We start from the raw sequence: 26958 nt of genomic DNA, 5'->3' as shown, positions 1-26958 counted from the left end.
GGGGACCTAAGGACATGTCACACCTACAGTGACAGTGGCCCTAGGACACACAAAACCACCAAGGCAATGGTAACAAAATAATTTTATTCTGCTTTATCAAAAGAACTTAACACTGTGCATGTAAACTTGAACAAATGCATCATGTTTCTTTAAAGAAGGTGCAGATCCAGTGGCAGACCCCTTTAGTCATGGGACCACACAGGCCTTTTGAACAGAGAAAAACCAGTTCCGTCCCATGTTCCTGGTTGCAACTATGTTCCTGCTCTGCAGCTCCCAGCTCAGAGAAGCAAAGCCCAGACAAGGGTGTCAGAGCTGTGGTGATTCCCTCCTCTTGCATACCTACTCAGGCTTCTGAAGAGGTGGCTGCGGAAGCAGAGAGGGATAGAGGCTTTTGCAGAAGGCACTGAGCATCACACACGTGTTGCTGCAGGACTTCAGACTGCAGGAGCATCCCCCAGTGTCCCTCAGACCACACGTGTAGGGTGGCTGATGCATACCCAGCCACAGCAGGATGATACTTAGCCAGAATGACTGCCACCAATGGCAAAGCCATGCACCCACCTGGGTGGCCACAAGGAGGCCCAGCAAGGTTCAGGTCCACACGGAAGCAGCCCTTCCTTTACCGGCCTGGAAGGCCTTCCTGCTCCCTGCACGGGGATCTCACTGTGATCGCTGCAGGAAAGCTGTGAGCTGCCTGGTTATTGCTTCTAGTGGTTCCCCTTGTGCCCTTGCTTCTTCACATCTGCAGGCTGGCAGAACCTACCCTGTCCAGCCAGCATTTGGTAGCATGGGTAGCCAGCATGGGTAGCCAACCTACCCACTTCCAGCCATCAAACCAGCCTTTGATGCCAGCATTGGGTAGTACCCAACCCCAGTGAGTGCCACAAGGAGACAAGTCTACATCCCCTCCAGGAGTGCTTCTGTTCTATAAAGCCTGCCTTTGTCTCCAAATTCAACCAAAGTCGCTGCTGCTGGGTGAGAAGAGGCCGTGTTTCTGCCGCAAGGTGCCTGCTGCAAGCTGGCAACACCAAACAGATGGAAAGCCAAAGAGATGCGACTCCACTGGCTCAAAGCCCTTCCCACAGGAGAAGGGGGACCTTGCAAGTCAAACAGTACTTCCAGGAGACATTTCAAACACCACAGCTATGAAATACACTGCCATCCCCTCCCTGCCCCGGCACCCTTCCCCTTGGAAGGGTACTGCAGGGTCTAATGGGGCTAATGCTGTGCTTGCCTGCTCCTCTCCTACTACATCAGCCGCATGTTTCAGCTCTGCCTTGCCTGATGGCTGAGCTGCCTTCCAGCACAACATGCAGACATCCTTCCTGCTCCTCTGCCCACCAGCATCCTTTGAAGGCTGCCCTTTGCCAGAAGGGCACCGTTTGCCCAAGCCTCTAGCAAGTGATGACACAAGTTTCCCCATGCAAAAGCTCAGCTTAGTACTCCCCAGGATGGGCTCTGCCAGGCACATGGCTGTGCCACATCCCCTGTGCACCAAGCATATACAGCAAAAGCAAGAAACCTCTCCTCCTGGCAACAGCAGTTCCCTTCCTCTCATCCTCAGAGCACAAGGAAGAACACTCATGCATGACCTACCCTGAAGCTAGCATTGGTGCTCAGCACCTTCAGCTAGCCTCTCACTGGGGCAGGGTCCTGGTCCCTGCCTCCTGCCACGGCTGGGTTTGAAGAGGAGCTGGTATCCTGGAGCAGAGCACCAACTGGGCCTTAGGAGTTTGCAGACAGACGGAGGAAAGAAAGACCACCTGAAACTGCTGCAAAGTCCTCCACTCATGTATCACCCCAGCTGGCCAGCAGCAGCAGCAGGAGAGGCAGGGTCAGCGCACCCCTGCTCTGCCCCAGAGATGGAGGCGGCAGTCAGGGCAAGAGCTGAGACAGCGTAAGGCACCGTACGTTACCAAACTTCCTTGAGGAGAGACACCGCCATCCTCCATGTCAAGCCTCACAGGACAGGAAAGCAGCACTGGAAAGCCTGAAGCCCACACAACTCGTCGGGGGAAATCATTAGCAGAGGTGAAGCACAGGCCATTTGTTTTGGGTTGAACGTTTCACCAAGGCAAAAGCTAAGCATGTTCCTCCCCTTGCCATAACACGGCAGATGGTGCCAGCAACAGATCTCAACACCAGCACCAACTAGCTGAGCGCCCAGAGCGTCACCACCAGCCAGCCTGCCCAGTGAACCGCGCCAGGGCCAGGCACTGCACGCGGCTGCACCCAAGGGGACAGGAAAGCAGGACGGATGTACAGATATCCCAGGCTGGTGGAGGAGAGGCAGTCTCTGAAAATACGGTGGGTTCAGAGGCAGAGAGTGCTACCAGCTGGGGAATGGCATTCCAGCTCAAGCAACTTGCCAGTTGCTTCCCCAGCCATCATCTGGGATCATCACAGAACTCAAAGAGAAACAGGTCCTAGAAACAATCACGTCCTTACTGGCAAAGGTGAGGACAGAGGAAAAGAGGAAAGCAGGTCGTACCAGATTTCCCCCACCCCCTGAGCATGTCTACTTCTCACCCTGCAGCAGCACACAGGGAGCAGGGGTTGGATATATTACAACGCAAACCAGAAGAGCAGATCATCCTGCCAGCACCATTTGTGAGTTAAGAGCCCCGCAACGCAGCAAAGCCTGGCCACTGATGAGAGGACCAGCAACAGATTCCCCGCCATGGCTGTTCAAGGACACGAGACAAGGTCCCACTCCTTCTTGGGGCAGTGGATTTTGCACAGGGGAGCATCAATGCTTCACCTGCTTCGCAGCCGAGTTGTCAAACATCTCATCTGCCACAGAGCGGGGTCCCTTCACTCTTCTCTTCCCCTTCACTTTGCCAGCAAGGCAGAGCAGTGGAATTTCAGCCCCCTTTCCCTGGTGAAAAGACCTACAGGGAGGCTGGGGTCTGAGCAAAGATTTCCCAGCTCTGTTCCCAACTGTCTGCTCGGAGGTGCTCCACGCACTCTGAAATCTAGTTTAGGATGCAAGGCGAGATCCAGCCACCCAGCTGAAACATACTACAGTCAGTCACAGGCAGCTAGCTTTTGCTTGGAGAGGGGGAGTTATAAAAGCCCATTAGAAATTGCTTGCTCCAGGTTGTTATCTAGTGCCACTGCCTACAGGAAAGAAGATAATGGCTATGCAGATCCTATTCAAATAACGTATTCCAAACCAAACCACTCCTTGCCAGGCCTTGCCCTGAGGAGGAACACACAGCCTCTGCTTGACAAGGAGAGCCCACTCCACTGGAGTCCTTGAGGAGAGTTAAGATAGTGTTGGTAGAAACACGTTTCAGAGTCCACAAAGCAAAGCTTCATCGGCAGGACGAAGGAAACCTCCTTGCTCAGCCTTAGTGAGGAGCACTGGGGAATGGCCAGTGTGCGGCAACATAGCACTCAAAGCTACATCTCCTAGCTCCAGAGTAATGCTTGCTAAATAACTGCACCTGCTGCGGAAGGCTTTCCTGGTGTCTGTCTTTTAATATTCCAGTATAGGTATGTTAGTACAGGATTATCCCTCATTTGGAAGCACCAGTTTAATAGGGGAAGAAATGGAAGAGGCAGAGCACTTGCAATGTGTTGCTAGAAGAAAATCAACCCAACTGCCACCTATATACAAGGTGTCCAACACGCGCTGCATCCGCCCCACCAGCACAGGGCACCATCCCCATTCACAGCTGGGCTAGCTGTTGAGCTGTACCGGCTGGCTTTCTATCTCTGTCAGCCAGTGCTTTCCTTTGCTCTGAGGTGGCTTTCTCCAGAGGTCTCTGGGGCCTCCTGTGAAGGAAGGCTGGTTTCTTGGGCAGTCCTCACATTGGCTTGTTGGAAGGCACAGGAATCCAGAAACACGTTGGGGATGCGGTCACCAAAATACAGCTTGCTGTTCGCAGCTATTGCTTGATATTTCATTAGTTCCAGATACTCAGGAGTAAGTTTCAGCTACAAAAAGAGAAACCAGAGACTGTAAGAGACAACTTTCTGGGCACCACGTCATCAGATTTCATCTCAGGCAGCTGCTTCCTGGGTTGTGGACTGTTATGTGTTTTTCCAGTGCTGCCCACCTGATCCTAATCTCCTGTGCAGAGGAAAAGTGTGAGCAAGTCTTCTTCTGACCAGCTCTCAAGTGCTCACCTTGTTGGAATCAGCCAGCTTCTGAGCAGTATAGTACTCCGCATCAGCTTTTGCTTTCTCTCTTGCTAGGAACGCAGCATCTTAACACAGCAACAGAGGACAGACAGGAAAAGAAGCATTAGCAAGTGAACAGTCACTAGCACCTGAGCCTTCGTCCCCTGGGGAAAAGCTGAGCTGTCCCAGGTGTGCCCATGGCACAGCCCGGCTGGCTGTGTACCTGCACTGCTGGCTTCCCGGAGAGGTACCTACAAAGGGGAGAAATGACCCCAGTGCATAACCTTGTGCTACTGCACCTTTTATTGTTTTTGCAGGACAGCAATGCCTATGAGCCCAGTCCTGAGGTTCTTCTGTCTGCCACCACCCTTAGCTAGAAGATGACCCCAGCAGCACGGTTACCTTCAATCTCAGAAATTCGCTTCTCTGTTTCCTTCTCCATAATCTTCTGTTGATAGTGAATCCTGGCCACCTGAGCAGCCTTCTCTGCCTCTGCAATCACAACAGACTCAGCTCAGATACTCACTTCTCAGGGCTTGAGCATCAGCACCCTGACCCCAGCATCTGGTTGCAGAATCTGCCACACAAGTAGTTTGCTCTCTGCTGCCTACCCCTTTCTGCTTGGACCCTACAGTGCCAGTTTGTACTCTAAGTGATACAGTTACAGAAAGAAAACACAGTGCTGATGTTTTTAGAGTTGCACTGGATGACATCCCTTTTACAAGTGTTAAGTCCCCCGGGCACAGGGACATCTAACTTCAAGCCCAGGCAGTTTTTCTAGCAGGGCTGTTACCTCTTGGCCTGCCGCAGCAGGAGCCCCGCTGAAGGACAGAGGTGTTCACTGCTGCGGGGAGGGAGGCGGGACATAGACACTGCCGCACAAACACTCACACTTTCTAAGTGACTGTCGGTGCAGCCTGGCCCTGCCTCCTTCAGGGAGCTGTCAGCAATGGAAGACAACATCCTACCCCAGCTTATTAGGGAATGTAGGAATAGAAAGTCAGTCTGGCCCCCCATCTGCTAGCACTCCCAGCTGGTGACATACCAATGAGTGCTTTCTTCCGGTCTGTCTCTGCCTCCTTCTCTACCACTTTCTGCTTCTGGGCTGCAATCAGCAGCTTAGTCTTCTCAGCCTCCCTGCAGGGTGAGAAACGTTTATCACAGGGAAATGGAGCCGGGGAGCAGCTCTGCAAACCGAGGCATGAAACGCTAGAGGCACAAGAAGCCGATCAGTTGCCAGCACCATGTCCTCATAGCCATGAGGACTAGTTCTGTTTGCAGCTCTATGAGCACATGCGTAGCCAGCGAGTTAAAGGAAGGGGTTATTCCCCCTCTCTCTTTGGCACCGGCGAGGCCACCCCTGGATGCTATATACAGTTTGAGGCCCTTGGGATGTCGAGTGAGTCCAGCGCAGGCCAGGGTGTGCCAAGAGGCTGAGGGAGCTGGGCTTACTCAGCTGGAGACGAGGAGGCAAACGGGGATCCAACAGCATCTCCGCCTGCCCAAACGGGTACTGGAGACACCAGGGTCAGACCCTGCTCAGAGGGACACAGCGAGAGCCCCAGAGGCACCAGCACCAGCTACGGCATGGGAAAACCCAGCTGGGCCGAAGGAAACAGCCTGTTCTCGTGCAAGTGGGGTGACCCTAGGATGGAGCCTGAGCAGTTGTGGATCCCCATCCCCAGGGATGCCCCGACTTGGCTGGACACATCCCCCAGTGACCTACTGCAGCTGTGGCACTGGCCCTGTTTTGGGAAAGGGCTTGAACAGGAGATCTCCATGGGTACACAACAGACATACAATTCTGCAAGTCTGCCAGAGAGGAGCTTATGGATGAGACATCAAGACCCCTGAGCCCTGAATTGAGTTCCTGAGTCTTCTAACAGGTCCTCTATAGCACACCAGTGTCCTCTCTACATTAGGGAGTAAGAACACAGCCTTGATATGGACTGAGCAGCTGTCTTTGTGAAGGGCTGAACAGCTTCAGGGTGAAAGAGCTATGGAAATGGATAAACAGAATGCACAAATGCACCTAGCCAAGCACACGCTGACTAGAGCTCACCTTTCACCTTCCAAGCATCAGGTTAAGAGCTTTCTAATAGCATTATGCCTGTTCTGGATGCTCAAAACCAATTCATACGATTTCATGTACAGCTACTCACATTAGCTCAAAATTTCTTCGAATGGCTTCTGGGATTTTGGGTTTTGTAACACGCACGGCCTATGGATAAAAAAAAAAAGTGAGTGCACTTTAATTTAAACATTTTGATGCAAGCTGTGTAACTAAGAAATGTCTTTGCAAAACCAGGCTGTACTACTCTAGACATCTCCACATTGATCCAAGACCACACATAAAGGTTCACAATCCTCTTGTACAACACAGCTGAGCACAGCTGCTCTCACAGAGGTGCCTTACATTTGTATTTCCCATCTTTGTACCTTTTATGGCACCTAAGTGATCAACTAAGGCCCGTGCAGTAAACTGGCTAAAGAGGTCCACCACCTTGGTTAGAAGCAGCTTAGTTCTCCATTGCAAAGACTCTTTGAACATCACCAGACAACACTTCCCAAAGTACTGCTCGACAAAGGGGCTCACAAACGCAATGAAATCAAATTGCAGGAGTAAGACTTGCAAAACAGAGACAGGCTACAAGCTCAGGAGCGGATTTCCCAGGGGAAAAGCTTGCAAAAGTGACATGCAATGAAAGACATAGTGGTGAAGACAGGGGAGAGCAGCAGGGCATGGGTGGCTGCTCTTGTTGGCAACTGTGGATCACCAAGAGTTACGTGCATGGCGATACTGACACAACACTGGTACATGCCAGAGACAACTGCTAAGCTGCTCTGTGGAGGACTCTCTCTGAAATATGAGGGGCAACACCTCCAGGAGCAGGACCAGGAGCTACTGCTGTTCAACTGGCATGCTGTGTGGCTCATTACTGAGCTTTGGGAGATGCAGATTGACAGTCCACAACCCTCCTGCTCCACCTTCCCTGTAGATCTAGTGCCAAACCTGCTGCTTCTCTCTGGGGTCAGTAAGTCTGCAAAGAACTGAGGGGCTTCCACAGAGGCGAATGGGGTATGGAAACATCTAAGCAAGTCTTTGTACACACAGAAAAGTTGTTTCAATGTGACAGGCACCCCGGTCCTTGCAAACACCATGCCTGGGCAGAAGGAGCCAACCTATCATTAAAGCAAGACACTCATTTGGGTTGGAAGGGACCTTCCAAGATCATCCAGTCCAAAAACCTCCTGCTATGGGCAGGTAGCTCAAAGCCCTGTCCAGTCTGGCCTTTAACACTGCCAGGGATGGGGCATCCACGACTTCTCTGGGCAACCTGTGCCAGTGCCTCACCACCCTTATTGTAAAACATTTCTCTCTTTATCCAATCTAAACCTACCCTCTTCCAGTTTAAAACCACTGTCCCCTGTCCTCTCACTACAGGCCTTGCTAAAAAGTCTTTCTCCACCTTTTTTATAAACCCTCTTTATATACTGGAAGGCTGCAATAAGGTGTCCCTTGGAGCCTCCTCTTCTCCAGGCTGAACCTCAACTCAGCACTGGGATGTTAGACCAGAATATCCTTCAGTGAAAGGATTTTCTAAGCTGCCACTAGGAGCTAGGCCTCTCCAAGTCCCTAGAAAGGTACTGCATAAGAAAGCTCACCTCACCAGCCACTGCAGAGCGCACAGGAGGATATTCTTTCTACCTCCATAATACCCCCCGCACCAAAACAAAGATTAGTTTTGAGAAGTGCCATTTCTCCAACACTGCAAAGATTCCTCTGTAATCAGGAAAGCTGCCAGGTCTGAAAATCTTCATTAGCTTCATCTTGTTCAAGCCAATGGCTCAATCTATTTAATGGCTCAATCACCTACTTAAATCTAGTAGATGGAAACGCTACTGTGCACTGTCGATATTGTTAACAATCAAATGTTAACATTGGGACACACTGGGACTAATTTGCTGTGCAACAGCTTTGCAAAAAAGAGCATGAAGGAATCAAAACACAAGCTGACTATATGGCAGCATCTTTTCCCTGTGGCCATGAAATCCAGCTCCACCCTGAGCTGCACTGGCAAAAGCTCAGCAGCAGGCTGAAGGCATTTTTTATGCTCCTCTACTTGGCACCAAGGAGGCTGCATCTGGATACTGCACCCAGCGTGGGGAACCCCATAAAAGTGCTACCAAGAAAGTGGAGAGTGCAGCTGAAAGCCACTGAAATGGCGATGTAAACACTGCAGAGAATGGGAACAGGTTGACGGTACGGGACTTCTTCCCTCCTGTTGACCCTCCTCAAATTTGGGGGTGACATGTGCCTATTTCCAGTTATTAGGGACCTCCCTTGACCACTGTCATCTTTCAAAGTGGCTTCACAATGGTATGGGCCAGCAACTCAGCACCCTGGGATGCACCCCACCTGGTTTCAGACTTCTGTGTGGATCTGCTCAGTTGTCCTCTACTGTGGGTAATGCTTTACTTCTGCAGACTCTGCTGCTAGGGTAAGGAACAGGGAGGCCCAAGGGCAGATCTTGGCAGAAAGAAGTCAAAGGTGTTGAGTACTTCAGTCTTTTCCACATCCTTGGTCACTATGTGACCCTGCTCCACAGCTTCCTTGGCCTTCCTCTTGCTGTGGATGCACCTCAGAAGCCCTGTGTATTGCCCTACACAGCCATCATTAGGTCCATGCGTAGCTGAGCTTTGGTTTTCTTAACTCTGCCCCTGCACTCCCAGCTCACTGATCCCTACTCCACCTTTTGTGAGTTTCCTTTTTGCTTTCCAGCTCAGTCAGGAGCAACTTGTTCATCCAGTCACTGTCATTTGGACAGTCTTCACCTGACAAACCTCAACTCAAGGTTCAACTATTTCACATTATGTGGAAAATGGAAGCAAGAAAACCTCATCAATCTGGTGAAAGGTAAGCAAATTAGAGGTGGAAAAAAAAGAATAATTTTTGTTAGAGAATGAACCTACCTGGATAGTGAGACCTGGTGCCATGACATTGAGGTCCTTCTGCAGGGCCAACTTCAGATTCTCATCTATCTGATCTGTGTTTGGAGGACAAGAGAGAGACTGCTTAGCTTATCGTCTTTTCTCCAACAGCTTATGTGGCAGAGTGTCAGCTGGCCTTGAAAAGCAGGTGTCTCTATGGTGTAAGATAAAGATGCTTTTTGAGATCATTCAGTACCTTGTTTCCCTTCCTATACCGCCTGGAAAATGTTCCTGAAAGGAGAGCCACACACTAGTGTCTCTAGAAAGTTTCAGCTATTGATGAACTCATGGTATCTGAGCTAAGGGCAAACGCTTTCAGCGTCTCAGCAAGAGAAAGCACCCAGGGCCTGTGGTGGCAGTCCCTTCCCTTCACACCAGCCCTGCTGACAGCAGCAAACTCTGCCTTAAGCCTCTAGTGACCTGCAGGATCCAGTACCTGCTACTGAAAAAATGCATTTTGCCACTTCCAAGCTCCAGGAAGATCTTTCCACAGAAATGGCCAGTTACGAACAGATTAAGCTGCAGGTACTACCAGGAAACTCCCGACCACAGGTATTTGGCAAGTTTGAGTACAACATTCAAAGATGTACAGTCTCTGACAACCTTTTACCTTCCTGCTCTGCCACTCAAGAAGGAACAGGATGCTGTTATGTCTTTGCTGCTACAGGTAGGATCCAAGCAGATTTGCTCGTTCCTGAACCACTGCTATTCCCTTGTGAAAACACTAGAGCACTGCAATGAACTGAGAGCACATCCCTTCCGGTCTCACTTGCTAAGAACAGCCAGAAGGAAGCTTTTAAAATAAAAATGTCAATTGAATGACAGAACAGGGGCCTAAAAGTAGAAGTAGACAAGACAAAACCATCATCATAGTGAAGGCAATGGGCACAACTGCTCGCACAAGAGCACAGTGGCTACTCTGTGCATCCAGAACTCAGTCCTAAATGGAAAAGGACTGAAATCAAATTCCCACATGCAGATGTGGAAAGGCAAAGAAATCTGAATCATTAAAGTTACACGGGAAGTGGCACATGGATATATAGGGAGGTGGATTCTAGACTGCAACTCCAGCCCAGCGGCTGTTTGCTCACAGGAGTCTGCTGTAACATATTCTACAGCACAGGGAGATTACACAGCCTTTGGCGGGTGCATCCAGCTGCCATCCACTTACCAAAAAGCTCAATGTATACTTCCTGCAGGGTATGGGCACTGCAGAACTGATTCAGCTCATGATGAATTTTATTGAAGATCAAGGTCTTATCGTAGTCTGCAGTGTAGTTTCTCACAATATCGTACACTGAGGAAGTAAGCAAATTATCACAGGTCACCACCGACATGTATTGCTTTCTGCAATGCCACAACCACAAAACAACAGCTCACAGCATTAGGAAAGTAGTGCAGCACTGGGACAGGTGGGCGGGAAATCTCCATCCTTGGGAATTTTCAGGACTTGGCTGGACAAAGCCACAGCTGCTCTGCCCAGCTGTTAGCCAGAAGCTTGCTGTGAGTGGGAGGAAGGTCAGAGAAGACACCTGCAGAGATCCCTCCACCAATGCTGCTGGGAACATATGACTTCAAAGAGCAGAGTAACTACAAGATACACTGCACAGTCCTGTTTTATGATCTGCATAAAGAAATGAAACAGTAAAGCCTGTCCAGGACTTGCATGCATAGGAACAGATACTATTCTAAAGTGAAAACAAGTATCATTCCCAAAACTATGACATGAATTCACTCTTCAATGCCTCAGTAACACTAGCGTTTTGCATTAAGCTATGCTGCTGAAAAAAAAAGCTGTATGGGTGAAATAATCTGGTGAAGTAAGAAGGTAAGAGGCTCCTACACAGGCTCTGCTTTTATAATTTTCCCAGGAACTGAGCTGGCAAGCACCTGGGGGCTCTGTCCTGTATGTTTAGTTACACAGGTGGTCTCCCCTTCAGCAGCAAGCAATAGGATCGAGCACCTATCACATTTCTAAGCGTACAGGGCAGAAGCAATCCTAGAATTTATCTTAATCTTTGCAAATCTGTGGCTTTTCAAAAAGCTTGCAGACACATGCATGAAACTCAGTGTTAAGTACTGGGAAACATAGGAATAACAAGACACAGAAAATGGAAGTCTTGCAAACGAAGACAGAGCTGCTACAGGATGAGTGAAGACTATCACAGTACTGCTTGTTGAAACAGGACAGGAAATACCTGCATACGGTGCCAATTTATTCACAACTTCTATTCGATCAATGTAGATCATAACACCGCCACTGTAAGTGAAAAAGAGAATTCAGGAATTGTTACTGCAACTGTTAACAGTGGTCCATATTTAAAGCAAAGTCTTCTTTATCCCTCTTTTACTAAATGCTACGAAACTTTCCCAGAATAATTCTAACTTGAACATTTTGCAATTAGATGGCAGCAAATCCCAGCTTTGTACAGACTGGTCTCTCTTTCTCTCTCCATAAATCAAAAGCATGCTCCAGCAAGTCTGCAAAGCACTTTCACTTCACTTTGTATTCTACCTAGCCAGCAAAAGAAGAAGTTTTTTGACCAGGAATGTAGCTGCAACTATCAGAAAGGGGGAGTCCACCATAAAGAAGGGAAGGCAACAAGGACAACAGATGACATCTGCAAGCAGCAGAGCAGACACAAACTGCAGATGCACCACAGCTCTTCTAGGCAGTAAATAAATAGAAAAGCCCTTAGTTTACATCCACACATTTACCAACTCCAGCAGGAACTTGACAAGAACCCTGTCAGAAAGGAAGACACAAAGCATGTAACAGACTTTAGTTTACATTCCCTGCTTCAATGTCATGTCGCAAACAGCTCGCCGGTAACACTGCAACTGTGCACACACGCCCAGGCATGTGCACTGTCAAGAAGCTCCATACATCTCACCCCCAAGGAATCATGCACTGCTGGACTAGCAGAGAAAAACAAGAGGGAATCAGAGGCAGGGCTTGATCCCAGCCTGTGCTCTTACTGAAGTGGCTTTCAGCAGGTCATGCCCACCCCTAGGTACCTGTGACACCAGAGAAAACCACAAACTACAGTGAAGAAAAAAGCCTTAATTTTCAACAGCTCTTAAATCTCTCAAGAGTGTTTATTTATAAAGCACGATACTCTTGCAATTTTGTTCTCGGGGCAAAAGCAAATCACAAGCCAGAAGCTTTAGTAGAAACTGTTTATAGAGACAGCTAATCTCCACAAGTGGACCTCCCACATTTCCAAACTTGGTGTCTGTGATGTTTGAACTCCAAATGTATCCCCCATGACAAACCCAGTTTCTTACTTTGCAGATCTTAATCTCAGGCAGATGAAAGCTAAGCCTGCAGAAAAATCACCTGAACTTGCCTGTGTCTGTGCTCTTTAAAAAAGCTCTCCCAGGCACAGCCTATGTTCACTCTGCAAATCTACCTGCTTCATGGCAAGCTATGAGCTAAAAAAGTTGGTGACGGACTGAACTTGTCTGCTGGAAGGGAGAAGCCAGCAGAAAAGATAGTGGTGGTTTAAAGAGAGACTTATTTCCCAGTGAGATACTACTATTAAGAGTATTCATCTCTTTTCCACTCCAGATTTCTCTTTAGGTCATGGTCATTCTTGCCGGCCCTCTCTCAAGAACCATTACTGTTATTTTTAAAGAAGACAGGCTTATGGATCCTTTATAGGTATGTCAGGCTGCACAAGCAGTTATAATGGTGCGGGGTTATGTGTTTTTCTCCGTCTCATCTGTTCTGCGCTCTGCCCCACCACATCAAATCAAATGGCTATTATTGGAAATAATGTCCAACAGCATTCCTCAAGATCTTCTGAACCAGCTCTCATCCTCCTGATTTGTTCTAGTCACCTTATGACATCTCCAGCAGGGCAGGGAAACCCAGCTACCATCTTGGGGTATCTCTAGATATCCCGGTGAGGAACCAAAGCAGAGTGCGTGGGCTTCTTCCACCAGAATCTCCTCCACTGCACATCTTTATGCTGGGGTCCTTCACACTTAAATTTTACAAGGATCTTAAAAGGACAAAGAGAGCACCTGAGACAATCTGCCTCCTATGCAGGACTCATTCACAGCCCCTTACCACCTCATGCACAAGAAAGGCTGGCACCTCAGACCAGAGAGGACTGCTTGCTGCCTGACTCAACCAACACTGCCTACAGCAACCCTGCCAAGGACCTCAATCAGCACGGGGCACAAATGAATTCTATCAGTCCTGCTGCTGGTCAGACAATGACTTAGAGGAAACAGGTACTCAAGAGCCCAAACATGCTGGCCACCTATTTCCCCACTGAGGGCTTAACGTTAAACGAAGCCTACAAAGAACTTCCACTGTGTTTTCCAACCATCCACCCAGCTGCTGGACCCATCATCTCTTCATATTGTGCAGTGGGGATAGCTCTTGACCATGCCACTGTAAACACAGGAGCCAAACTGAACTGTAACACTGATGTTAAAGTGAGCACCTCAGACAAACCTCCTCTCAAACAGCCTGGTCCAGAAGATGTTAGTAATTCCTGGGGTGCAGGAGACAGCAGCCTGGGCAGTTTTGGGACGCCTGCTCTGGCAGAGCACCATGCACTGATTCGGACCGATTAACATACCTGGTTGACCTGCAACTGTACAAATCCTCTCATCATCCACAGCTGTCTTCCCTGCCCTTTGGCATCTACAGCTTAAATGCTGGCTCAGACAATGCTCTTTCCACTTCAAGAAATCACTACCGTTCTCAAAAAATCCTTGTTTGCCAGAGCCTGCTTCTTGTCAGATGCAGATCCAGTGCAACACACCACCGCAGTTGCCACAGCCTTTGTAACACTGGTGTCTGCAGCCTCTGTGAGGGCTACTCACACCCACGAAGGTGCTCGCTGCAGAGCTGCTCATGGTGCCGGTCAGACAGAGCCGCACTGAGTTGAGCAGTCTCTTTGATTGGGGAGAGAGGAACAAGAAGAAATCCATAGGAAGTCTGAGAGGAGGATAACACGGTGACTATGTGTACCTGGGAGAAGTTTAAGCACGATTAGGAAGCAATGCTGCCTAACTTTACAGGACACAGTGAAAGTGTACGGGGAACGCTACAGGAGACTAACATACACTAGCAGGCATTTCAGTAGACCTTTAAAAGCTTCACACATTTCAGGATTTTAGCTTAGGCCAGGACAGAAGACAAGGGGAAAAAATGAAGAATGTTGCCATAAAAAAGGGGCCATGAAAAAAGGCAAAGGTTTAACACATTGCTAGAGCTGAGCACAAACAAGACCAGACCAGGTTAGGCAATCAGAGCATGTAAAAATTTGGCTTAAAGGTCAGATCTAGTCTACAGAGATACAGGGATTAATGCAATATATCCAGTTGCAATATTCATGACGTTTTTCCACATAACTGGCTAACAAACAGGTATCTGTCCGAGAACAGCATTCCTCCAGTGCTCTGTTTCCATTCCTGCCAACCATCTGCAGCAGAAGCACAAGACGATTCTCGCACCTTTGCAAATAAACATCTAAAGCTTGATCAGTACTATTGCTTGGCATCCTGGCTATTTACTGTTTCTTGGCATTGTAAAAACCTGCACGATATTTAGCAAAATTCCTTCCAGCTAAGTTTGAAAGAAAAATGCCACTTACATAATTATCTCATGCATTATCTGCACAACACTATTTTCAACCTATTTATAGCATTCCACAATTAACATACCTGTGAGTATATTCATTCTCAATTAATTCTTCAAGTCAGTCCTTTGGAATACTTTGCGATTCTAAAACTAGTTTATCAGACTGATTTTCCATCACTTTTTAGAGATCAGCAGACCTGCCATGAGGAAACTGCTGAACTTTCTGAGGAACTGTGTGCACATTTTGTTGTTGGGGAAAGCCAGGTACCTCGGACACCAGAGACAATCCACAGCCCTGAGCAGATACATATTCCACCTGTTGTAATGAAATGGTTTTCGTCTTTGAGGTGACAGCTGTTTTATGAAAATCAGTCATCTGGTCCCAAAGTATTTTAAAATCTGCATTTAATGTATTCACTTAACACTGTCAATTATAAATGGGACAGGTAAGGCAGAAATTGGGGATAGGACACCCACACAACCTTCAGAAGCTTCGTAATGTGGATGAGGATACAGGGAACAGGAATATGAATATGGTGGAAGAGAAACCCAGCCTTTAAAATCCGATAGTTTAATAACCAATTAAGGAAATTTAAACTCTTTAGGACCTATTGTAATGAACTCTGAACTGGGATAGTGAAATTTCAGTTGATTCATTTGTTATTTAAAAGCTAATGTTTTATTAGGGAAATGTGGATTCAAAGCTTTGGCATGGAGCAGCTACAGACTTTGATTCCAAATGTACCAAATTTCAAGGCTCCTGCAGTCAACACCTTAAAAACGGAAAGGGCTACTGGGACCTTTGGTCTGAAGTGTACTCAATTATTAACCAAGAACTGCTTCACCAGCTGTCTGGTGTTTTAAAGCATGTTTATTACCTGTAACTTCACAACCACCTGTATTGCACAACTGAATCCTGCAATGCTGAAATGTAACAGGAATTTAATGAACTAAAAGTACAGAATTAATCAGAATATTTAGCTCCGAAATCACAGACGCACAGAATAGTTGAGGCTGGCAGGGACTTCTGGAGGTCATCTTGTTCAACCTCTCTGCTCAAGCAGGGTCAAAGCAGCACAGTTAAATTTTGACTATGTTAGCACATCTAACATGGTTAAGCTTCCGCAGAAAGCTTTTCTTGGTCTGTTGAGAAGGCCTGCAGGACAGCAGGACACCATTCCTGGCCCAGAGATGTGATGCTGATTTACAATGTCCAGCATGTAAAGTATTACTCCTATTTACGCTATTTATGAGCTAAAAGTTGCCACTAAACACATCACTAAAACTCTGCTGTGGCACAAAAACTGTGCCATTTAAAAGACATGGATATAGAACATAAGTCTTACTCCTCCTTCCTGCAATTATTTTTCACTTGATCTAAAAGCTTTACCTGACCCCAAAGCCCTGGCTGCAGCACTGAACACTAGCATTATCTACAGATACTCCTGAAAGAGATTAGAGATCCAAAACTAAAACCAGCCAGGGCCCACAAGAACTTTATGTTAATATTTAAGCTCAAGTGATGTCTGATACTATAGGAATAATTCCAAGAACTCATTTCAATAAGGGCTAAACCCGATCAAAATTAACTCTGCTTTATTAATGCTGCCACTAATGTTCAACTTTTAATTTCAACGTGGTCGTTATGTGTCGTCATTCAAGTCATACTGAATTATTTTTTTTAAACAGAAATATTGTTGATTACCCTAAAGCTAGAATACAAGAAGAATCACCACTTTTGTTTTTATCCTGAAGAAACAATTTGGTCATCACTTTATCTTGTGAATGAACCAACACAACAGGATCTGCAACCCAGCTGAGTTAGCCCTCTCCTGTTACCACTCTGCTTGTTAAAACTATACAGATCTGTGCTGACAAAATAATCAGCTTAATTATGAAGCAGGGAGGTGCCACCCATGCATAGGACTCTTTATTCTTTCTCACTCTCTCTTTACATCAAGTGAAATGTCAATTCCAAAAATGCTCAAATGATTCCAGAAGACTGATTTTCTCGAGTTGTTTTCAAAATAAACCATCTCCCATCAGGATTCCCATTCACCATTTACTTTTGCCCACTGCTGGGTTGAGCACTTTTATTCGCCATGAGATTCAGACCAGAAATACCGCAAAGCAGAGGGCAGATCAAAGCACAAGCAATGGACTATCAGAGTAACGGAGGGAAGGAACCAAGAAAAATCAAGAGAACATCACTAGAAATGCAAATACCCTCTGAACATCAATGTCAGCAAAAGCAAGAGTGCTCCTCCCCATACCTCCTGCTCTTGTATTTCTAAGTACAACGTATACACTTACGTTTGGGACTTATTTTAGGCCATGTGTCTTTACTTTTCAGCCTCTGTGTCACAGCACTGTAAATGGCTAGCGGCAAACTACACAATAAGAGTGCCTCTACGCATCACCAGAAGAAATATAAAGGAAAAACATACCTTGTCCCACAAGGCACATTTTTCACTTCATCAGTCTGCAACGTCGTCTGAAATAAGAAGACAACCAGTGCTCACAAAACAACTCCCATTCTCCAAGGAAGATCATGCTGTGCCAAGACTCACAACCGTTACAAGGGAACACGGAGCCAAAAACATGCCCTCTGCCTCCCTCCCGGCTTTTGCAGGTATGGGCAGATAGCAGACTTCTTTTCAACTGCCTTTTGGAAGGTCGAAAGGCAGCTGTGCTCATTTCTCTGCTCTCAGCTCCTGCAGCACTAAGACCTGCAGCTCTCCTAGGAAACAGCTAGGGCCACAGACACAGACTGTCCTCCCAGAGCAAGACATCTCCTGTCCCTACTGACACACATGCATGTTGCGGAGATTCCACCAAAAGGACAAGTCTCAGCACACAGCTGGGCCTGGCACCCAAGACAGAGGGAACCAAAGACTTCCTAGGAGCTGCTACTCTGACTATCACATTTCCGAGCCCCTCTGCAAACGCCTTGCCTGAGTCACTCCCATCCAGCAATATCCCTACCAACATCTGCTTCCACTCAGCCTCTTCCAAGATGAGAAGATACTAACCTGCACGGATTTGAACGTGGTAATGAACGGGAGCATGATGTGGTAGCCTGGTCCGCTCGGACTAGTTAACAATGCACCACCCCTACAGAAAGAGAGAGACATGGGGAAAAGGCTCAAGCAACTGGAAAACAGTAAGTGCTGGCTTTGAGAGCAAGCAAGTACATTCAAACTTCCAGGGGTCACAGCTATGGCAGCGCACATTACATTATTCATCTGCACCAAATTTACCACCAACTCCCCTACAAAAGGGCTGACTGAGTACTATACTTGCCTGCTGCAACTCAACAATCATTTGATTATTAACACTTAGAGAAGGCAGATACTGCAATGTTGCAATGATGGAAGAATTTAGCAAAGAGCTTCAAGACCACAGATTTTCCTCTCTAAATAGTTCACTGGTAACCATGGAAAAAATCCAGCAGTTGATGTGAAACTGCTAGCTTGAATTTCCACAAGGCATTTGGCACAGTCCCTTACGCAAAGCACAAAGGAAACCTGCAGTCTCTTATGGGGAATGGCAGGGGGTTAAAAGACAGGAGACAGAGGACAGCTCTAAGCGACTGATCCTTGGCATGCAGTAAGGTCTCCTGCAGCGTCCTTCAAGGGCCCGTGCTGTTCAACACGCTTGTAATTAAAGGAAAGAGCAGCACAGAGGAAACTGGTGGTGAGTGCAAAGGACAGAAAAGACAGGACAGAAATATAGCAGAAAGGGAAAAATAACGCAGAAAGGCTGGTGTTGAACTGCTCTATCCCTTTATTGAAATCTGAAGCAAAATTTAGTCAAGAGGTATTTAATGACTGTGACTACTCACTGCTGTGGACTGACAGTGAGTTGCTCTACAGACGCTACTCAGCGCAGCTCTGAGCCCCGAGCCCAGGAGAAGACTCATTTCAAAGCAACAACGAAGCAGGCACTGCCAGTCCTGGGACAGAGGTAACAGCCCTCAAGGTAAGAGGGAGAGATCGACAAACACGACAAGAGTGGACGGACCAAGAGCTTTGGTCCTCTAAGCTTCCAAATCTAAACTGTGCCCCACAAAAAGGGAGGAAGGGGAGGGAGGAGGAGTAGCTGAGCATTCAGAAAGACCAAAGCGTGTAACAGCTCTGCCCGGAGCCAGGCTGGCCAGGCCCACGCCGTTTCTGGTGCGAGAGCAGAAACAACAGGGCCTGTGCCCACCTGTGGGCAAAACGCGGAGGGAAGCACGGGAGAGCAGTCACCTCCCGAGGCAATCCGGGGCTAGGGATGGGGCCCAGCTTAGAGCGAAACCCAGGGAACGCCACAGGAGCCGTGAAGGCGCCGGCAGGGAACAGTACCTGTAGTACACGGCCAGGTGCCCCTCCTCGACCCTGTGGATGGAGGAGTACAGGAAGAAGACGAGGAGTCCCGTGGCAGCTGCAACTACGGCTCCCGCCTGGGCCATGGTCATCCTCGCATCACCTGCGGGACACGGACCGTCATCGCCCGCGGCACCCGCCGGGTCACGGGGCGCCGGCACCCGCCACCCGCACCCAGGTCTCCGCGCCCTCCCCCCGCCGCGGCCCCTCGGCCTCCGAGTCAGGGAACGTCCCCGAGGCGCCCAGCGGACCCGACTCCGCAGCGGGGCGGCGCCGCCTCCACGCCAGGCTGCGTTACCGCGGCACGGTATTACCGCGGCGGCGAGCCCCGACTGACGCGACCCCCGGCGCCGGAGGCGAGGGCGCGGGCACACGCGCTGCACCGGGGCTGCCCCGCCCCTCAGGCCGCTGCCTGGGCGGTGGCGGCCCGCGGCCGGACTCCCCACGCCGCCCCGGGGACCGCGGCCCGGGGTCCCGCCGCCGCTCTCGTTCGCGGCCCGGCCCGGCCCGGCCCCGCCCGCCGCCGCGCGCCCCTCACCTGCCGCCGCCGCGCGCCCCTCACCTGCCGCCGCCGCGCGCCCACGTGCGGCCGAGGCCCCGCTCCCGCCCCGCCGCGCACGCGCACCGCCCCCCAGCTGCGCGCGCCGCGCGGCGCCCGCCGATGGCGTCACGGCGCGCCAGGCCGCCGCCCTGTTGCCCGGCAACGGCGTGAGGGCGCGGCCTACCCGCCCGCGGCGAGGAAGCACCCACAGCCTCTCCACAGCATTTATTGCAATCGACTCTATTTAAAATATATATAATCTATACATTCATATTACAGACGTGAGCAGGCGGGAGGGCCGGCGGCAGCGGGGCCCGGGCCCTACAGCAGCTGCCAGCCTCTGCCCTCCCACTGCCTGCCCAGGCCGCGCAGGGCCGGCTGCCCACAGTGCCCCGTAGGCGAGGGCAGCGGGTGCCGCGGGTGGCTCCAGCACGGGGGTTACTCGTTTAGTCGAAAGCCCAACTAGACAACAGCCTGCAAAACGCTGTTTGGTGCTGCCAGTGGTGTATCTGCCACCGACCATCACACCTTTGTGATCAGCTCCACTGAGGTTTATAAAACACAAGGTGATGGACGGACCGGTCCTCTCCAGCTTGTCACATTGAAGGCCGCCAAGCCACCTCTCAGCGCACAGGCACTTTGCAGACAGCAGCACATCAGCTCCTGCAGCTATTTGAGCCAGCTCCAATCAAAACTCTGAAAGAAGCAGCAAGGAGACAATGAAGTGCAGGAAATGGTATTGACTGAGTATTTCCAAGGTGGTGACCAAGAGACACTCTGTACCCAGAATCTCTCGCTTCTCAGAGTCATGTTTATCTAACAGCTGAAAGTAATCTCGTAATTTCACAACTCTGTTTGTCCCCAATACAAAAATCCCCCGTACTCATTGCAGTGCTCAGGCATGTCACAGACTCTACTCACTTTGGAAATTATGCTTTGTGTCTGCACAAAACCTACTGTGTGGTTTCCTAGTGCACCAAGGGACCTAGCAGTAGTGCAAGACCACAAATGAAAAAGAAAGGCTCCAAGTCAAATGTACACAAGAATAAAGGTTCCTACGGTTATTCATTCTTTTTTCCTCTGTTTCTTCCCAAGTGAATCAAAGAGGATAAATCCCATTTTCTGCTGCTTTCCTTCTGCCTAACCTCTGTCACCTGATGCATGGAAAAGGGGAAAGAAACCAAACGTAAAAAAACAGATGATCTATAGAGCATGATTCCACAACAATTAATAATCTTTCTGGGCTAAGACATGCCAGACAGATGCTGCACCTTGGAATGAGATATGGGAGGTGACAGAGACATGGATGATTAGCAGGTAAGAAGCCAAGTCATATAGCTTCTCGCTGATCTCCAGCCACAGCAAGGAGACAAGACAGGAGAGATTGTGTTACACAACTTAACCCTGTCAGAATGGAACAAAACCAAACAAAGCGTTCATCAACCAATGGATGAAGACTGGGGTATGCATAATTAAGGCTCTCCTCCCCACTAACATAATTACTTTGCCTTAATCGGTAGTTAATTTCATTTACCCATTCACACTGCTCAAGCCCTTGCTATTCTCTGCAACTCCTACTAGTAAGTTTCTATTTCACCATCCCAAATAACTTAGTGAACTGAGAGTTTACTGGAGTTACTATTATTCATAAACATTATAACATTAAAAGGTTTATGAATTAAAAGAGCCCCATTTCATCAACGGCCTCCATTTCTGCAACCTCCTGTTCCTTCATATTTCACCAGTTACAACTGGTACACAGCTTCAACTTTTTTATCCCATAAGAATGGAAGTTATCCCTAAAGAGACCTTTAAGCTTCTTTTTGAAAATCCAAGTTATGGCATATCAGTGGATCTTTGACTTCTTTACAGGACTGCAATAAATTTGTGAGATAATCTCATGCTAACAGAAGCTGTATCGACTCTTCTCCATTATAGAAAGGTCAATCTACATGTTTAACTGTCCTTTTCTCATTGTATTTATACAGGCGCTTCTACGATACAGCTTCTAAAATCAGCTGAGAGCCCCATCTAAAAGACCGGTATTCTGTGGTGCTCTTCATTCTTCTGTTAACGGGGCTCTTTTGAGCAATAGCTTACTGGCCTAAATTAGTGTTCAGGAACAGTTTCAGATTGCATCAAAACATCTGGGTGACTGTTACTTTTGTTATTTCTTGCTATTTCAAATACCAATTCGTTCAAAAAGTCATCTTAGGAGTCTCTAAAACTCCACTTCTGCCACAGGGAGAGCTTCACTTAATGATCAGGAAAGGGCTCTGGAACTGGAGAACTCTGCCCACTCCAGTGCAGACACATATCGCGGCTCTCCCATTGACAATGCAACCAGCATTCAGCGGAAGGCGCCACCAGCCAGGGGGGACCCACAGACCACTTGGCTAACACTAGCACCAAGCGCTACCTTCCATAAGGAGCGGCATGCTAACAGAGTCCAGGAGGGATGACAGACATCACATGCCAGACACAGCAATTCACACCATCATGAATGACCCCATTTAAGGAGTTCTCCACACCCCTAAATGACCCTGCTGTGACTCTTAAAATTCAGGTCCTCAGACATACATCAACAGACTTACCATCATGCTGCTGTTCTGCTCCTGTCTCACCTCCTGCAAAATACTGCTAAACAGTTCGAGGTAATTCAGATTCTCTTCTATCACATGGGCAAAATCTTCCCTGCAGGGAAGGGAAGGCATAAGATGGCAGATGTAAAACACAAAGTAACACCAACACCAAAAGGCTCTGCACTGGGGGAAAAAAAACCCACAACCCACCCAAAACCCAAACAACCCAAAAGAATAATTTACAGGAGTTCTCTGCAATCATAGGAGCTACCTTGTAGGGCACAAAAACATGCCTTGAGGTGGCATCCTGCAGACCCCCACCCTGGAAGTTTGGATCTGCACTCCTTCTCTACACAGACTGCACAAACCACACTGAAACTCAGCCTTAACAGAACCTAGGAAGTGAACTGAGTACAAGGGGCCTGAAATCACTGCCTGCTCCCCATATGGTTTACAACTATTGAATTTTTGTACAGTGCCTTGTGCAGTGAAGTCAGGGTTTGAAGAGAAGCTCTGAGGCAACCTAAAGGCACCTTGCTCAGGAAAGCACCTATTAAAAGGTGAACACCCCACATTACTCAGGCAAAATTTGCCCTGCTGCAGCAGACAGAAAAGAGGAAGCAGAGAAGGTTGCTCAGGGTTTCAGAGAATTCAGCTGACTTCCAGCAACAGCCTGCTTAGAAGATGTGTATCTTCAGAACCTTGGGATTTCCCTGACCACCCAAAAAGGAACAGATGGCCAAATGGTTTGATGCCAATGTTCACCACCCATGCCCTAGCCCCCTGCCAAACCAGCACTGCTGTGGATAGAGGGCTGAGCAGTATATGGGGCACCTTCCCTTCTGTTATGCTGACCGTAAGTAAAATTGCTAATGAAGTAAAGAATAAAAACATTCAGTTCCTGACAAATCTTTTACTCAGCTAGGACTGGCTGAGAGAGAGGGGCCTTAATAACCAAATCCAACCCCAAGACAGAATAACATGACATGCAAGAAATTAATAGCACAGTGCTTTAGCTGAGAGTAATATGTGAAACCTGCGCAGGACCAGAGAGCAGAAGTTTCTGAATAAAGAGTTCAACCTAATTCTTGATGTTTTAGAGCATTAGTAACCTATGAGCTGCTGAAACATTTTTTGGAAGGATAAAAAACCCACCAGATATTAGACCAGATGGATTGCTTAGTATTGACCCCGACTCCAGACCTCCATTTGAATTAAAACTTTTTAAAATCACTGAAGCTGTAAGCACTAAGTATGGCCTGATTTATCTGGGACTTGCACTAGAACCTGGGCACGAAAAGAAACTGCATCTTGGCTCAAAATCTCATTGCTGCATTTTGCTGTGGTGTGGCCAGAAGTAAATTACTACAATTCCTGTCAGGAGTTGAACAATGTTGCCTTCAGAGACAGTCTAGTATGTCAAAACTCTCCTTGCCCACCATATCCTGAAACCACCACAGGGGATGTGGTGAAGACATGCCCCTTAGTACTAGAGACTCCAGTGGCAGAGGACAGGATTTCAGAGTGTACACATACAAAATGGCTACACCGACTTCTCGGGAGTGGCCTCCTTTCCCAACAGCTCTTACCCATCTTCAGGAGTTGCCATAGATGACAGGGGGTGAGGTATGCTCCCTGAGGAGCCCTGTGGAAGCCACGTGGCTGCTGAAGTCGAGGTTGTTCCTTCCAGGCTGGAGCTCACCAGTGATCGAGAAGAGCTCTGAGTCTAGAAAAAAGAAATTAATCTGCTGTGACAGACAAAGGATTTTTTGTAAATCCTTTTTTTTTGGTAAATTTATTGTAAAAAAAAATTAATTATTTTGTATGCAAGACTCGCGATTAAACATAAGCACTGTTTGTAACATGCAATCTAGGCAGTGCTTGTGGCTGGCAAGTCAGCTGATAGAACCCTTTTCACAGTTCTGCAAATAGCTGGTACCAAATGTGTCTGCATGTAAGTCACCCAAGGTTGTACATGGCCTGTCTTCTACATGAAAGCATTAGGACGTGGTGCCATGTCCTAAACCGTGAGTCATGCACAGCAGCAACTCTCCTTACAGGGGAAAGACATAAGTGTTTCCTAGGCTGGCCCTGAATGCAGGCATACGGAAATCAGGAGATGGCTTCAGCTGTATATTGATGCAGAAAAAACAGCATAGTCTTAAAACACCTTAAACTAACTAGGAAAGCTATCTATTTCACTTTTGCAGCACTAAAATCACAATAGGTTTAATATATCAGGCTGAAGTTCATCTATCCCAGTGTACGTCCTCCAGCAGCAGCCCACACTAGACATTCAGGGAAAGTACGAACAAGGCACAGAGCACAGCAAGACTACCATACTCCAGCCTCCAGCGATTTGCAGTTTGATGACTTAGTGGGACCAAGGACTCCTCTACCGGGCTGCTTTTCCATGAATTCATCTACAACCTTTTGAAACTTGTGTCAACTTTTAGCATCTCAAACTTCCCTTCTCTACAGTAAAATCAACTGTGCCTGGAAGTTATCCCTTGTTGGTCTCTTCAGAGTTTCATTTGATGTCTCCTGGCTCTTGCGCCAGAAGGAAGAGCAAACAAATAGTCCAAAAGCTACTTACACAAGCAATTTTCAGCAAATGCCATATTTCCCTTTGTCTTTTGCCCTGCATCTGCATTACTGAGTTGTCAGCTTCCTTGATGTTATTTAGAGCCTCTTCAATCTTTGGAAGTAAGTCAATGATCTTCTGCTTACAGCCCAAGAGCTTGCTATAATAAAAAACAAACACAAAGTTACTTTCCATCTTGTGTGGCAATATGTCCAAGTAAAATCAAAAGCCTCACCTTGGTATTCAAGAAAAATTCTGTTAGAACATTCCTTTCTCTTAGTGCAGCACTGTGACAGCTGCAGGTATAAAACCTGCAAGACTGGAGAGACACCTGAACTTTTCCAAGTCCAGTTAAGGCTCAAAAAAGCAGGCAGACAACACTACTATTAATACTGACAATATAAGCTCTTATTTGAAATGCAGAAATTGATCTTGATGATGATGGACAGCACAGCAACTCAGCCATAGTATTTTATTAATCTTCTCTTCTCCACGTTGGTCTCTGTGAGCTGACTATACCACAGCTAACAACTTTATGTGATCTACTAAGCATAAGCCACACATGAAAAGAAAATGAAACGATGCTTTTCTGACTACTGAGATCTGCATAATGGCATTTTTTCTGAGCTAACTGAAGAATTAATGAAGAAAACCACTGTGGTTATCTTCTCAGCTGTTACACTACTTCTTTTTTTCCTTAAGATTTTAACCCCAACCTAAACATTGGCAGATTTTGTCTCATTTTAAAGCGAATTCTTGGATGCTAACAGTACAAGCCATTCCATTCTCCTCCCCTTCCCTACTAACTACACACATTAGCTACATGTTTTAAAAAAGTAAGTGGAAATTCAACACAGACACAAGGAAACAGAATTAATATTGCTACAAGAAAAGTATAGTATACCTATGGACACCGTTTTCCCTCTCCTTTCCTGCCACAAAGCTACATATGCTGCAAGTTGCATTTGGTTTTTTTTCCTGCATAAAGTACCTGAGATGGCCAAAAAGCTCCTTGAGAACTCGGTCTTGGCTCTGTACTGTCTGCACAATAATCTTCACCATGTCCGTGCTGTCACTGTAGGCATGATCTGGAAGGGCCATCAATCACCACGTTAGTAAAATGCTCTTCAGCAAGCAGCACTCTGGACACAAACACCCAGAGTCAAGGAAAGATTTGACTTAATGAGTGCAGCCAAGCAAACTGAAACACAATGAAACATCTTAAAATCTGTCACAATCTCTCACTAGGCACAGCTTTTCCTTAATGTCTCTTCTTTCTATAGCTTATATGTGTAATATATATGTATTTCATGTGTGTATATATATAAAACATATAATAAATATACATCTAATGTATTATTATATATTATAATATATAGAGTATATATAATATGCTATAAGTAAGTACATTATTCCAGCCACTCTTTTGTCTAGATACTGGATTAAGTAACAACGGCAGGTAGTTCCTAAACACGCAAGTAACTAAATCTTTCTGCTCACCGGTTACTATGATCAGCACATAATACTCCATCCATGACAGAAGAGCAGAGGAGAAGAGATTGCCCTTGGGTTAAAGTGATGACAGAGGAATAGCAGTTCACCCATGTCTGGGGCAAGTAAATCAATAGTATTGGGGGCAGGAAAAAAGGTAGAGAATGCCAGAAGGCAGACACATGTGTCCAGGACAGATGCTCCAAGACTGAAAGCCAGAAGACAAACCCATGGCTGAGGAGCAGGACTACAGAATTTGGGAGAGCTGTAGGCTCAGCAACAAGAAGAAATCATCTTAAGGTATGCCCTTGAGTCATGTTAACTTTAATAAAGTAATTTGCCTTCTCCTAAACAGTATTTTCTGGGTTTGAGTTCGTAAATATGAGTCATGGGGTACAAGTGTGAAACAGTCTTTGAATCATCTCCTTCCATACCTGGGGGTCTTGTTTTTAATTGCTTGTACAGGTCTATGGCTCTCTGTTCCCTTTAAAAAGAAGAAAATGATTCATACATGTATCAACAAGAAGATAACTCAAGGAAAAAAACCACTGCAGTTAAGTCAGGCCTTGCTGAACCTCACAGATTGCAGCTGCCACCTTCTACAGTTAGTATGGAAGTATAACATTTGGAACACAGGGATGGTCTTTCTGTAATGGAAACCAACTCCTCCC

General features: G+C 47.4%; 2 protein-coding genes across 5 annotated transcripts in view; both read right to left on the bottom strand.

The window, feature by feature from the left end:
* Positions 1-64: 64 nt before the first annotated feature.
* Positions 65-19640, bottom strand: ERLIN1 (ER lipid raft associated 1). Its single transcript, XM_055720691.1, is given in 13 exon segments — positions 65-3797; positions 3799-3942; positions 4135-4214; positions 4531-4620; positions 5174-5265; positions 6291-6349; positions 9103-9176; positions 10292-10417; positions 11319-11380; positions 17170-17216; positions 17755-17836; positions 19069-19192; positions 19628-19640. Coding segments are annotated over 12 exon segments (1092 nt in total). The 5' UTR covers positions 19182-19192; positions 19628-19640; the 3' UTR covers positions 65-3674.
* Positions 19641-19842: 202 nt separating this feature from the next.
* The window catches only part of CHUK (component of inhibitor of nuclear factor kappa B kinase complex), a 31574-nt gene continuing 24458 nt past the window's right edge, over positions 19843-26958 (bottom strand). For all 4 annotated transcript variants that reach the window (XM_055720688.1, XM_055720689.1, XM_027815340.2 and 1 more), the window contains 6 exons: positions 26722-26771; positions 25788-25884; positions 24809-24956; positions 23802-23938; positions 22225-22324; positions 19843-20326 (listed from right to left, as the gene is read on the bottom strand). In XM_055720688.1, the coding sequence (XP_055576663.1) occupies positions 20300-20326; positions 22225-22324; positions 23802-23938; positions 24809-24956; positions 25788-25884; positions 26722-26771 (559 nt within the window). In that variant the 3' untranslated portion in view covers positions 19843-20299. The remainder of the gene's footprint in view (positions 20327-22224; positions 22325-23801; positions 23939-24808; positions 24957-25787; positions 25885-26721; positions 26772-26958) is intronic.

The sequence above is a fragment of the Falco cherrug genome, chromosome 9 (assembly GCF_023634085.1).
Source record: "Falco cherrug isolate bFalChe1 chromosome 9, bFalChe1.pri, whole genome shotgun sequence".
Taxonomy (NCBI): Eukaryota; Metazoa; Chordata; class Aves; order Falconiformes; family Falconidae; genus Falco; species Falco cherrug.
This window is presented reverse-complemented; position numbering and strand designations above follow the sequence as displayed.